The 14067-nt window shown below is 53.4% G+C and overlaps 1 protein-coding gene and 1 long non-coding RNA gene across 14 annotated transcripts in view; both read right to left on the bottom strand.

Moving 5' to 3' along the window:
- Nucleotides 1-223: 223 nt before the first annotated feature.
- On the bottom strand, nucleotides 224-1013 carry LOC123576210. The gene is made up of 2 exons (XR_006701231.1): nucleotides 721-1013; nucleotides 224-619 (listed from the first exon to the last, which is right to left on the bottom strand). It is a non-coding gene; the product is annotated as an uncharacterized LOC123576210 (long non-coding RNA).
- Nucleotides 1014-2977: 1964 nt separating this feature from the next.
- Nucleotides 2978-14067, bottom strand: part of LOC123575878 — a 131712-nt gene continuing 120622 nt past the window's right edge. For 4 of the 13 annotated variants that reach the window (XM_045436786.1, XM_045436785.1, XM_045436784.1 and 1 more), the window contains 6 exons: nucleotides 9157-9262; nucleotides 6689-6855; nucleotides 6210-6329; nucleotides 5705-6010; nucleotides 4264-4359; nucleotides 2978-4053 (listed from right to left, as the gene is read on the bottom strand). In XM_045436786.1, the coding sequence (XP_045292742.1) occupies nucleotides 3826-4053; nucleotides 4264-4359; nucleotides 5705-6010; nucleotides 6210-6293 (714 nt within the window). In that variant the 5' untranslated portion in view covers nucleotides 6294-6329; nucleotides 6689-6855; nucleotides 9157-9262 and the 3' untranslated portion in view covers nucleotides 2978-3825. Of the gene's footprint in view, nucleotides 4054-4263; nucleotides 4388-5704; nucleotides 6011-6209; nucleotides 6330-6374; nucleotides 6856-9156; nucleotides 9263-14067 lie in introns of all 13 variants that reach the window. The other 9 variants (XR_006701061.1, XR_006701054.1, XR_006701060.1 and 6 more) reach the window with 7 other exon arrangements.

Here is a 14067-nt window from a genome sequence, read left to right as displayed (position 1 = left end):
TATTTACTTTTAATTCATTCTGATGTACTGATAAACGTGTAGGACTTTTGTAATAACTAAAAAAATAAAAAACAAAAATCATTAAAAAAATAAGTGGTTATCTCTGGGGATAAGATGAGAAGGGACTTTCATATTCTGTCCCATACATCTGTAATACTTCTGATTTTGAATGGTTTGTCCCTGGAACAGTGTTTCCTTTTTTCTGTTATTTGTTTTGCGCCTCTAAACATTGAAGGGTATTCCCCCAGGCGATGTACAAGAAGAAACAGTACAGGCAGAGACAGAAGAGAATTAAGTGAGTTTCACAAAAAGTCAATTACACACACTTCTTCCACTTGAGTCAGGCCTGAAGGAACAAGCTTGGAGGTTTGCCCCAGGAGGGCACGGTTTTTTTTTCCCCCAACTTCCAGTGCCTTCTCTCCCAAGCTCCAGTGTTTCGGGCTGAAGACAGCTAGAACGTTTGGAAGGCAGTCAGTCCCACGTTGCAGCCTGCGGTGGGGTAGAGGGGAGGAGGGGGCCCATTAGCAGGGTCAGAAGAAGACCTCTTCGGAGCCTGACTCTTCACTCACCAGCTGGGAGATCTGGCAAAGTTCTTGACCTTTCCAAGCCTGCTCCTCACCTGAGAAACAGGAATGACACTACTGCCTCCCTTCCTGGAGCTGCTTGTACCCAACTGAGAGGACACACGCCAGCACCCCCCCCCCCCAAGGCAGTAAATACCAGCAGGCGAGCGGTCAGGGTCTTTGTTCTGGAGCAGAAAGGCCTGTGGCTCTGGAAATACAGGGCTGGGCTGTGCCTAATGCAGGTTACTTGACCTTGAACCTCCACTTTCCCAACTGTAAAAAACAGAATCACGATGCTGCAAAGTGTAACCCTTCCACTTGGGTTCTGTCTGGGAGAGTCTTCCTGAAATCCCAGCAAAGGCGTCCACACAGCTTTCCTGCAGACAGGCTCACTGCAGTACGTGGGGACCTTTGCCTTGTTACACGATGAACGGAAACCTTCAAATCACTGTTATCTTTTTTTTTTTTTTCAACGTTTATTTATTTTTTGGGGGACAGAGAGAGACAGAGCATGAACGGGGGAGGGTCAGAGAGAGAGGGAGACACAGAATCGGAAACAGGCTCCAGGCTCTGAGCCATCAACCCAGAGCCTGACGCGGGGCTCGACCTCACGGACCGCGAGATCGTGACCTGGCTGAAGTCGGACGCTTAACCGACTGCGCCACCCAGGCGCCCCATGTTATCTTTTTGTTTTTTAAGCCACTTCCATGGGGCCAGTACCTACCAAAAGACAGATACTCGGGGTGCAAGTGTCCTTGGCCGTGGCTTGCACAAGGCCTACGTAAAACACCATCCATGGGGCCTAAGGTAAACATCTAGTGATGACTACAAGCAAGACAAGACAACTCTCATCAAAAACAAAACAAAGTAAAAGAGTAACAAATTTATTTGAAACGACTGCCCGGGGGGTTTTGTCTTCATAGCATGACATTTTGGAGTCAGGGGTTCCCCAAGTTAGCTGCCAATCATAAATGGCTCTTCACTGCTCAGACACAGGGTGCTGAGCTGCATGGCTAGTCTTTGCTGGTCCCAGCTGTTCTTAATGGAGGTAGCAAATCAAAAGCAGGTCTGACCATGGGTCTAGGGACACCCTGGGTTCCACCCTCTGCTCTAGCAGGCATATGCCTCTTACTCCTGGGGAGATGGGGAGGGGGGCAGGCTGCTTAACCTCCCGTTGCCTCCAGTTCTCCTGAAAATGGGGTGCTTGTGAGCTCGGATTAAAGAAATATAAAGCCTTTAAAATTTGCCCTACACTGTGTTAAGAATTTAATAATCATGGAAAAAAACCCAAAACACAAGCCTTTAAATCAGTGGCAAATACCTTACCTTCCAATGTCCCTGCTGGGAGAAAGCAAAGGACGTTCTGGGCATGTTAATTACGACGAAGAAGGGAAGGGTCAGATTTCCACAGTCCAGAACACCTGAGGATTCACTTTTAAAAATCAGAAAAGTGGGTTTAAAACACATTATTATTTGACGTATAGTCAATGCCCTATTTTTCACACTGCTGTGGATGGCGGGCACGGGCACTCCATTACTGTGCCCTTTTATCATTTGGTACTGAAAGTGGGGTGGCGCCCCCCGTCTGTCACTGTGTTTTAGTGGTTCTCAAACTTGAGGCACTTCAGGATCCCATAAAGGCTGGTTCACATGCCGATGGCTGGGCCTCAGCCCAGAGTTTCCGATTCAGCAGGGCTGGGGGGGGGGGGGGGGCGGGGGTGGTACATTGAGGATTTTCAGGTCAAGTTCCCAGGTGAAGCTGATGCTGGTGACATTTTGAGAACCACTGTTTTTTTTACTTGATACTAAGTATTTCCCCGGAAAATGTCCTTTCTGAACCTGGCTTTCCCCAGAGGCACGGACCGGGGATGGGTCCAGCAGAGTGGATGTCAAAGTGCGTATCAGACAAGTTCCCTGCAGCTCCCAAGCTTCCGGTGGTCTGCAGAGGGGCCCCTTGAGAGAGTCCCATACACGGGAATGTGGTAGCAGCAAATGCGGGACCCCCGAGGTAGTTACAAAGGTTCTGAACTCAGAGCTTCGGGTGATGTAGATCACTCAACCAAGGTTTCAGAAGAGGGTGGGGGAGTGGACATTCTAGTTTCTTCTTTAATTTCTTAAAAATTTTATTTTTGAGAGTGAGCGAGCAAGCAGGGGAGGGGCAGAGAGAGAGGGAGACACAGAATCCGAACAGGCTCCAGGCTCCGAGCTGTTGGCACAGAGCCCGACGCGGGGCTCGAACTCACAGACCGCGAGATCATGACCCGAGCCCACGTCGGACCCTTAACAGATTGAGCCACCCAGGTGTCCTCTTGTTTCTTTCCGGTGGCACATTCAGGTGGCATCCAGTGTGCTTCAGTGGAGGGTCTGGGATGTTCGGCACGACAGGGAGGCTGTTCTCAGTGAGGCCGCTGCGGACAGAGGAGTGTAGACCAGGCACAGGGCTTTGCCTGGCGCTAAGCACTGGGCAGACCAGCCGAGGGTCGTACCCCCTAGGCCGGCTCTCAGAAGCATGCAGTTCTCAGAGCACACCCCTTTGCCTTTGCAGCCTCTGACCTCTGGGGGTAACTGTGCAAACCTCAAATGAATTCACCAGCTTAACAACAAAATTAAGTCGAACTTCCTCTGCTTCGTGAACAGTTTTCTCTCTCTGGACTTGACCTCGTTTTTTATTTTATTAGGTTTTTAATCAGGTTCCACTCTGAGGTGCTTTTAACAAGGTTAGGATCTAACCTTTTAGAAAGGCATGAACAGGGAGAGCACTGCCTGGTCTGTCTGTCTAAGGACACCAGGGTGCAAGATCTGAGAATGGAGACGGCTTTGCTCGGTCCCTGGGAGCGAGCCCTGGGGACTTCCCTGTTCGGCCCTGTCCCCTTCGTTCCGGCTCCCGAGTAGCACGAAGCAGTGGCTCACGGTGTGGACCGTGGGGCCAGACTGCAAGGGTTTCAAGAGCAGTGCTACCAACTGCCAGCAGCCTGGACGGTGTGGTCTCGGGACCGAGCTAATACAACCCTTATGTCACCTGCCCGTTACGAGGAAACCGAGGCAACGAGTAAACGGCTAACTGTACACAAAGTGCTCACAACAGTGCCTGACACACTGACTCGACTCTGTCAGCGCCTGCTACCGTTATTTCAACGTCACTGAAGGGCAAAGACAGACCCAGGGCTCCAGTGGGCGAGAGAGAGAGAGAGAGAGAGAGAGAGAGAGAGAACGTAACCTCGAAGGACCCTCACGGTTACTGAACAAACAGATCGCTGAGCTACTACTCCATGCTGGACCTGCGGCTGCGCTGGAGGTGCAGGGGTGAATGAAGCCGAATGTCCCCGCCCTCAAGGAGCAGGGGAAGACGCACCCTCAGCGGAGAGTCCCAGGAATGGATGCACGATGGCCGCGTTGAGAGGAGCGTTCTGAAAAGGCAGAACTCAGCCTGCTGGGTGCGTGCACCCGGCCTCCAGGCTGCGGCGCTGGCCCACAGGAAGCCAGGCTCTGTCTGAAACCCGCAGGAGAGTCAGACATCAGTTACAGGGAGGCTGGTGAGGGCTGGGAGCATTGCGGCCAGAGCTGAGCTGCACAAGGGCCCTGGGCCTGAGGGAGCTTGGGGAGTGTGAGGGGTCTTGAGTCAGGTGTGCCGGAGGGAGGGAGGGTGTGGGGGGGGAGGGGCCCGGCGACCACATGCCGCTCATGGGGTCTAACCACCTACCGTCAGAGTGAGGCCAACTCTTGAAGGAGTTTCAGGCAGGGTGGAGGGATTCACATGACGCAGGCACGCGTCCTGAAGAGGGCATTCTGGCTGCGACTGCAGAAGAGATGGGGTTGGGTGCAGGCTGGAAAGGGTGTGGGGAGACGAAGGGGTGGTGGGGGCTCTGGAGGGCCCCCTGCAGGGCCCTTGCCCCCTGCTGGGCAGCCCCCGCCCCAAGATCGTGATGCAAAGAAAGGGTGGGCGGTGGGGCCCACGGCTCGGCCTTTGCCGCCCGCTGACGTTGCCACTGTGGCCCACGCCGTGAGTGGCGCTGGCCTGGGTTCTCCGGGTGGTAGGGGACTGGGAGGTGGGTGGCTCGTCAGAGACTTGCAGCTGATCCGTTTTGAGGAGAAGGCAGGAAGGCCTTTCTGAACAACTGGGACTCTTTTAACTCTCCGACACTGTCCCAAGCATAACTGAGTACAGACTTCAGAGACACCACAGCAGTTTGGGGATGGGCGAGGGGGAGAACTTAGCCGAGGCAGTGGACTCAGCTTCCGGAACTCCGAGGCGCCAGAGTCCCAGGGCTGTTCTGCCTGACCCGGGCTCTACGTAACCTTGTCCTGTGTCGTCCTCCCACCGGGCTGGTTTCCGTCCGGCCCTCTGCTTCCCAGGGGACAGCGGCACAGCACTGAGGTCACATAGAGCCTGGGTTGAGCGGAGTGGCTGTGGACACTCTCCCTGTCCCACAGAAAGCCAGAGAGATAGACTTCTTCCTTCACTTAGCACTTCGGAAAGGACACCGGCCAACCCAGCCACTCCATCTCTGAACTTGCCCCTTGGTGCCGAAATACGGTGGCGTCACATGTAAGGTTTACGTTAGGCATAAAAACCCATGGACTCTGGAGACCTCCACTGGTTTCCAGCTCTGCCAGGGCCCCACCTGTGAGGTCCTGTGGAAAGAGAGCCCACCTGCCAGTGCAGGTGACAGGTCACATTACCAGCATGGGAGTGTCAGACAAGTCTACGCTCCAGGAAGGGTCCTCTTGTGCTTGGCTGTCATCCAGCCAAGCTGGGGACACACGCCCGATGGAGAGCCGCGGCACTCTTGCACTCAGACCAAGGCATTTGCACTCCGGGGCCCTGGGGCCATCTACAACACAGATGTGCTCCCCATCCGTGCGGCTGCAAGAGGCCTCTGTCTCCCCAGGAGTCTCCCCCGGGGCCACCGCCTGTAAGTAGGGGTCCCCTCCCCTCCACCTTGCCCTTTTCAAAGCCACCACCCCCACGTATCAAAGCCGAGACCCGCGTTCACCCCGTGTGTTCCCGGCACCCAGCAGGAAGCGCTCAGTTGAGGGGCGCTCGAGCCCCCCGAGGGGCCAGAATGCCGTCTCCCAGTGGGAAGCCCGCAGCACGGTCTCCTCTGGGGACGCTAGTGCCGTGAGGGCGGCCGCTTCCTTACCAGTGGAGGGGGACACTCGTGCTGGGGGGCAAACAGCCCCGGGCACCTGTTTGAGGCGGAGTCCACGCTGCGCACAGGAAGGGCCGCAGCCGCGTGCAAGCTGGGCCTCCCGAGGCCCTGGGCCAGCCCCGGGATGAGCCGCCGCGGGGTCCTGGCGGCCGGTGCCTGTGGTGGGGTGTGACCCTGGTGTTGTGAAGTAGCCGTTCTCTGAGTGGCCACGGCCTGATTCACAACACCAGCTGCCCCACCGCACCGTGCCGGGAGGTCGCTGGGGCCGCTGGCGGCGGTGCGGTCGCGTGCTCGGTGCTGCTGGCACGGGGGGAGGGGACAGAGAGCAGCCGTGGGTTAGACGCCAAGGCGAGCAGTGTCGACACCTCCTCTCCCTCCACCCTCGTCCCCTGGGCGTTTCCTGTTTGCCACGTCCTCGGCCAGCCCTCCCATCCCCCAGAGTCATGGGTGGCGTCGGGGGCTCGAAGGAGCCCGGGGCCCCTGGACGCGGACGTACCCGCGCATCGGTGCTTCTCTGGGGGGGCCCTCCTGCCTTCGGCAAGTCCTCGGTGGGAAACACAGCCCCCCACAGCTTGCGCATCCCCGCCCTGGGAGGTGGCTCGACAACCAGACATTCCTGAGCCAAAGTGGGGAGTCAAGGTTTTTCCTCCCTGAAACTTACGTGGCGGGAAGGCAGGGACCCCCAGTCGCTCTGCTGCAAGACGCGGAAACCACACTCGCCTCGGGTTCTAAGTAGCGACTCCGCCAAGACCCCCGACCTCCGCCCCTTCCATCTGTCCGTCCTCAGACCCCGAAGGCTGCGTGGAGCCGCTCCCTCGTTGACTGAGGGTGACCAGGCTCAGAATGGAACCCTCCAGCGACGGAGTCTTTCCGAGTCATCCTCCAAAGGGGGAGAACACATTCCAAGCACAAAGTAGGGGTGATCGCCGAAGATCTGAGGCTGTCACGCAAACCAACAAAAGCCGTGAGACTGACCGAAAGGAAATGGGGTGGTCGGCGTGGACCCCGATGAGCCGTCCCTGTGCTCTGCCTTTCCCCCGGCAGGTGACCCGCCGGGCTGCTCGGCTCTCAGATTCAGCGGGCAGACACGGAGGAGTGTCTTAGCAGTGAAATGACTTTGGAATTCTCGTTTTGGTGTTCGCCTAGCTTTTTATCAGCATTAGGAAATTATGCAACATAAACTGACATGAAAATAGCATTTGAAGCTGAATCCCTATTTCCAGGTGTCGATAAACACTTTTAAATGAATAGCTTCTTTGGCCAAAAATGGCTCCTGCCTGCTGCATGGTTCTTAGTTAGTTACCCGATCAAGAAAAATGTTTTCCACTTTCTGCCATCTATCTTGGAACCTGCTTTATTTTAAGGACGCAAAGTTGGCAAGTTCCTAGCACTGGATGTGGCACAGAAGTTCTACCAAAGTTCTTGCCAGAGTTGGGGGAGGCAGAAAGTTTGATAATTCATCAGCCACAGTGGTGCCATGTAAACCACTGTGGCCTTGGAGTTCAGAAACATCTGAATTTTTATGTCTACTATCGAAGAATCCTGGCTGGGACAGTAGGGCATGATGTCTACACTCGGGCCTCCATGGGCCACAGCACTGCTAAGCTGAGAGTGTCTACTGTGCATGGGCTGCCCGCGCCAGGCCCCAGGGTGTGTGTTCAGACTGTCCCTTCCTATTTGTGTTCCCAGGGCCGGTTGCAGAACCTTCTGGGTCTCAGTTTTAGTATCTGCAGAACAGAGTAGTAAGATTGGAAAACCTTGCATACGGCAAACACTTGATATACACGTGTATTCGGAAGTGTTGGCACCAAGTTATGTGGCTGGCTTGCTGAGCTTTGGGTAGAGAGACATCCCAAAATTTTTCTGTCCAGTGGATTGTCTTAAAGGCTAACAATCACCCACTCTGAGAATGAGCAAGTTCTAGAAAGTGAGATTAGTTCCTTGTAAAAATAAAGCAGGGGGGACTGTTAATTGCCAGTGCTGAGTGGCCAAAACCTTCAGCAAAGTTAGTGCCCTTTTTTGGCCAAGACTGTGTACGTGGGAGGGTGGTACTGATACCAAGTTCCTAAAACTGAAACCTGCACAGCTTCCTATGAGGTCAAAACATCACGAACCTGGGGACTGGTATTCCTACATCTGAGGGGCAAAAGGAGACTGGGGAATAGGGGAGAAGCTGAGGCCATGAACACAGCTATCCATAGCCACCTCTTCTTGGTTCTGTCTACAACTCACCAGTGCTCAGGGTGTCAAAGAGAGATAAAAAATGATTGTCTAAAAAAGTAACTTCAGGGGCGCCTGGGTGGCTCTGTCGGTTAAGCATCCGACTTTGGCTCGGGTCATGATCTCACGGTCCGTGAGTTCGAGCCCCGCGTCGGGCTCTGGGCTGACAGCTCAGAGCCTGGAGCCTGCTTCAGATTCTGTGCCTCCCTCTCTCTCTGACCCTCCCCCGTTCATGCTCTGTCTCTGTCTCAAAAATAAATAAACATTAAAAAAAAAAATTAAAAAAAAAATAACTTCAAATGCTTGCAAGGAGTTGGCACTGTGCAAGGCAGGCCTGGCCCTCTTTTTTTCCCCTTATCCTTCACTGCCCTCCTCCTCTCCCTCTCGGTTTTTCTAACTTCTCAAATATGCCATATTCTTCCCTACCACAGGGCCTTTGCACAAGCTGCTTCCTTCATCTAGAATCCTCCCTCTCCATTTTGTGTAGTTTAATACCAAGTCCTCCTTCAGACTTCAACTCCAAAGTCACCTCCTGGACTGACTCTCATCCCCCAGACCAGACTGGACTCCTCATGACATGCTTCCCAGGCATCTGGGACTCTTCCTTCAAGGCACCTGTTATGCAGTGTGCATGACGTCTCTTCCACTCAACTCTAAGCTTGCCATTGGGTCCCCAGCATTGGCCACGTGGGGGATGCTGGATTAATACTGGCTGGGTGAATGTCTGATTTAAAGGAAGATTCTTGTAGTCCAGTGACTCTATTGCAAGCATGTGGATGAATCTGTGACATGAATCAAAACGGCACCAAGAACCTGAGGGGCATCCACGGTGCTATTTGTAACGAATGATTTTACATGAATAGATGACTGCGGGACCTAACTCAGCTCCCTGCCTTTAGGCTAACCCCACCCTCATCTACAGGGCATCAAAAGGATTCTCCCAGAGGGTCTGTCTGATCTGGCTGAACCTCTCCAAGGCTCCTTTTGTGCCCCCGATAGAGTCTCAGATCCTAATGCACTTCCCTGCTTGACCCCCGCCCCCCACTTACGGAGGAGGAGTGCCCACAATACACCACGTGGGCATGCTTCCGTGGACTGCAGGCCCCTAAGCCTTCCTACCCAGTGCATCCCTCTTCCTGCAGCCGGGCTCCAGGGTCAGCCCTCAAGAAGGTCCTCTGGCCCCTTGCAAGCTCTTGACCTGGTGGCATCTAGGATTTTTGTACCTTTTGCGTCCAGTGTTGTTCCAGGCTTCAGTCCTGTTTTAGGAGACAGTGGTCCCAAGGGCAGAGGCCATTGTGGAGTCACCGGTAGCTGGGCTCTGCACGGCACCTGAAACACGAGGGCTTTCAGCTTAGATGTGCTCTCGATCGGCAACAAAGTCCTGCAAAGCTGGGGGGCTGCGGACACCAGTGGGTTAACGATTTGTCCTCACTGCTCCCCACGAATCATCAGCGCCCAGAAAGCCCAATATTTTGCCATCGAATGGCATTTCTTCATCTCCACGGCCGCCCTGCACCCCCAGCCCTCTCACCAGGACACAACACACACACATCCAACTGTCCCTTTGTGAGTCACTCTTCGCTCTGCAGCCTGAGCGATCCTTTTAAAATATGAATCAGAGCGTGTCCCTGCGTTGCTTCAAACACTCGCTCCCTTCCCGTCACACCCAGAATAAAATCCAAATTCCCCGCGAAATGCCACAGGTGCTGGTGACTCAGCTCCCTCCCTGCGCCCGTCCACCGTCACCTCCCCTCCTCATGGACGCGGCTGCACTCCCTCTCTCCGATCTTGGAACACCAAGATAGACCATAAGGTGCCTTCTGAAACTAAAGAAGCAGGCCTTTCCTGCAGACGGAGCATTCTGTGGGCTCAAGAAGGCACCTCTTTCCCTGGGCAGAGACGGAACTGTAACAGGGCCTGTGACCCGGTGAGTGGTTTTGGTCTTCACCGCAACCCCACCTGCCAGAGGGCTGGGGGCTCCAGCGTCATCCGGCCACACTGGAATGGCACAGCCGGAACCTACCCTGTCCTCTCCCACCTCAGGGCCTTCCTCCCAGCTTTTGCCTCCCTAAGGACCTCAACTGCCCCAGGAGCATTTTTCAGGGAAGGTAAGACTTCTGGGGTTCCAAAATCCTGCTCGATTTTAATCAAAACCTTTTATCTCGTCATTTTCTACATTGGCCTGCTTATGATCGCTACGGACTTGAGAGGGTCAGGCCAGCTACTTGTTTAGTTTAGTTTTGTTTTTTTTAAGTCACATAATGGCCACTCGGTGCTGGCAACCCCAAGTACAAGGCATTTACCTAAGCTGTATAACATCAGAGGTCTCAAATCCGCAAACTGTCTCGCCGCCTGCTACTTCTGGGAAAAGATGACAGCAACAGGAACACAGGGGGTTTCCTCATCAACCACCTCCCAGGTTGAACCAGAGTCCACACAAACTCGTTCAGCCTCGGACACCAGCCCTCAGTCTGGCTGGCTCCGTGGGGGGCGGGAGGGGGGCTCAGGGCTCCAACCCCACTCCAGATCCTACTCCAGTCCGTCTGGGAGTGAAGCTCAGGAATCTACCCCCCCCCCATCCCAGGGACTCTGATAAGCCAGATTTGGGGACCACTGCTTTAAATCCAGGGCTCTGTTAAACACTGACGTTCCTAATGAGCCTCCGAGCAGCAGGAGTCCCGTGCGGCTTCAGCATCTTCAGAGGCAAATTCCATCTTGCCCACGTGGCGGGCGCTGCTGATGTCCAGCACCACCGCTCCCACGTACACAATGTCCTAGGCCTGGGGGCTTCCTCGGGTCAGGAGCGGGAACAGGCGTGTGTCAGCTCGGTGTCAGGGAGCTGGCATCCTCAGGAGCCCCCACCAGCGGCACAACGGAGCTGGTGGACAATACGTTGCTCTCTTGCCCCGCAGAGCAGGACCCTGGTGGACAGCACAGGCCTTTTTGGGCCCCTCCCCTCTCCCCTCCCCAAATCCAGCTGTGCTTTGGTGTCTGTGTTAAATGGACGTAGGGGCACCCACGTGCTGAACAGGCGAATCTTACCACGTTGGCATGGTCACTTTCAGCAGGGCGGGCCCAAGGTGAGGGGAACGAGTCACCTGCTCTCACATGCTGACCCCACTCTTGCAGGAGCAGGACTGTGAGCGTCTCCCGAAATTTTGCGTCCTGGGCCTTCTCATTCGCTCACCGTTCTGATGTGCAGGGAGTGAGAATACACAAATCAGGCAAAACGACCCACTCCAAGTAGGTGTGTATTCTAGGGTGTGTCGCACTTATGTTTCTTCATTGCTTTTTCATAGACACTAACCCTCTAAAAGGAAGACCCTTTGGCCCCGAAGCTCCAAGGTATTAGGATCATTCTGCACAGTAAGTAGTCACAGATGCTGTTATGAGCATTTAAGACAGCATGTCTACTCTAGGACAATGGCAAAAATAAACCTGAATGCAACCTGGGAATTCTGCTTGCTTTAGCCCATCTTGGCTGATGCCGTCCAGGTGGACTTCAAAATAAAAACTCCTGGTTCAAGGAGGGCTGCCTGGCCTGTGGAGCACAGCCCCGGAGTTTATTAGCACAGTTAATATTGCATGCAAATAGATTTCCCCGCTTCTGTCATGCCAGTCCATTAATTCAGCCCCTTGTCTGCTACATCTTTATCCTTGGCAGGTTAATCCTGCCAAATGCCTTTGCTGGAGCACATGTCACGCTGTGCCTGTGTCCAACAATGCAATTTTGCTAATCCTGTTGTCTCAGCTTTGTGGCCCTGTCTGGTCAATCCAATGGTGGGAAACGTGCACATGAGGTTCTTTTGCCAGGATCTTTCTCCTACTCTGGCACCCACCCCTTCCTCTTCCTCTTCTTTATTAATTTTTTAAATTTAAATATGGTTTCAATTAAATGGTTTGCAAGTCAACCACAGTGTTTGGACAGCTGCCATTGCCAATGTCATTCAGCAAGAATGCCGAGGCTCTCAGCGGGCCTCCAGACTCCTTCCAGTAGCTTCGCCCGGCGGCCAGCCGAACGTGATAATGGGGAGGGTTAAACAGGAAAATCTGCGAAGCGTCTCTTCTTTGTCCTGGGTTCTCCAAGGCCTGAAGACGACTGAATGGAGCAAATACATCTCACCCACCATCTTTGATATCTTTGATGCCGACCTCGTTACGGCGCAGCGGGATCGTTAACTTGGACTATTGGAAGAGGTGCACGCCTCCCTGCAACCACCTTTGTCTGCTACGCACCTGCCATGGGACAGCACCTCCAGGCCCCACGGTGGACCGCTCCTCCTGTCCATGGCCTAGTGGGGCTAAGAACATGGGCCTTATAGTCAGACTTGCCCAGGTTCAAATACCAACTGGTCTACTTTCTACCTCTGCAGCAACGAAGGCACGTTGTATCACCTCTCTGGACTCACGTGTCCTCGTCTGTAGAATGGGCATGACCACAGCACCCAAGAGATAGAACTGCTGTGAAGATTCAGTCACTTAATATACGTTAATCCCAATGAAGGAAGCTGGCACACACACACGTGTAAGTTTATCTTAACAGCTTGTGAGGTTTGTCAAAATGGACTGCCATTTGCAGCTTACTATAGCACGTACCCAAAGTGCACGGTCGAATTCCGCACGGGCGTGTCTTTTAGGGTCTCCAGATGTAAATTCCACTCTCTTGCCTGCTAATTACAGAAATCTGGCTCTGCGGAGACCTTTTTAAGTGCCCCTGCCACTGCTCTCTGTGTTATCCCTGGCCGCTGTGGCAGGTGTGAACCGTGTTCCAGGCGGATGAACGAGGGTCTGTGGTGAGATTCCCAGTGACTCAGTCCTGGCTCTGCTCCCACTTGACCCTGGGCGAGGCATGCAACCTCTGAGACCCTTCCACCACAAGTGGGAGTGTCGGTTCTACAGTGCAGGGTTATTGTGAGGGTCACGGTCAAAAGCACAGGCGAGCCATCGGCAAGCTGCTCAACACGAGCTCAGGGCCCTCCTCGTGGCTGGTAAACCACAGACCACCCTGGCTCGTTTCTTTTCCCGAACGCCCTCAGCTCCAGAGTCCCTTCTGCGTAAGTGTGCACTCAGCCTTCCGGTCTGAGCCCTAAGACTTATGAGTGGGTTTTCTTTCTTCATGTACTTTTACTTACCTGATGAAAAAATGCTTTTATCACATAGGTAGGTACCCCTAAGAGAGAGAGAGAGAGAGAGAGAGAGAGAGAAAGGATTCCCCTAAACAGTTTAAGGCCGTTATAGGAAATACATACATTTCCTCCGGGTGTTTTGCTTTATCTAATGATCCAAATTCAATGGGCATGGGGTGTTTAAAATGCTCTTCAAAGATTAAAAATAATTCATTAGGTCCAGCGGGTACACATATGAGGAGACCGGCATTTTCACTTACTGTTTTGTAGAGTGTTAACTGCCTTCTTTCTTGAAAATAATTTAGCAATATAAAACAAAAGTCCTTAAAAGAAGTAGAATTGATTTGGTAATTCCTCTCGTAGGATTTTATTCAAAGGAAAGTATAAGTATGCAAAGATGCTTAAGCACACTAACTGCAGAGTTACTGAGAGCAAAAAGGAGAAAAATCTAAATGTCCCAAAGTTATTGGTTAAATAACTATGCAGCAATTTAAAATGAGGACAGTGGGGTGTCTGAGTGGCTCAGTTGGTTAAACATCTGACTCTTAATTTTGGCTCAGGTCATGATCTCAGTCCCAGTTTGTAGGTTCAAGCCCTGCATTGGGCTCTGCTCTGACAACGCAGAGCCTGCTTGAGATCCCCCCCACCTCTCTGTCTGCCCCTCTCCCATGCGCGCGCTCTCACTCTCTCTCTCAAAATAAGTAAACTTAAAAAGTAAACTGAGGAAAGGATATGTATATTACAGCGTGTGGGGAAAAGGCAGTTCCACGTGTGCTGACCGTCCCGTGCGTAGGAACGAGCGGTGTTTGAATGACGGTGTGTATGTGTCGGTTTCAAACTGCCCCTGTGTTTGGACAAAGCTGATGCGCACTCTGATGTGAGCACCGAGACAGTTGCATGGCAACCTCGAGAGCGGAGGGCCAGCCCTGTTGGGTCCTGATGCAGCAAGACAGGGTTTTGCTCCTGAGGTAAGGAGAGGATTTCGCTACCGAGAAGAGCTATTCGCCT

This window comes from Leopardus geoffroyi, chromosome C2 (genome assembly GCF_018350155.1).
Source record: "Leopardus geoffroyi isolate Oge1 chromosome C2, O.geoffroyi_Oge1_pat1.0, whole genome shotgun sequence".
Lineage (NCBI taxonomy): Eukaryota > Metazoa > Chordata > Mammalia > Carnivora > Felidae > Leopardus > Leopardus geoffroyi.
The sequence above is the reverse complement of the archived record's forward strand: the minus strand, read 5'-3'. Positions and strand labels throughout refer to the sequence as shown.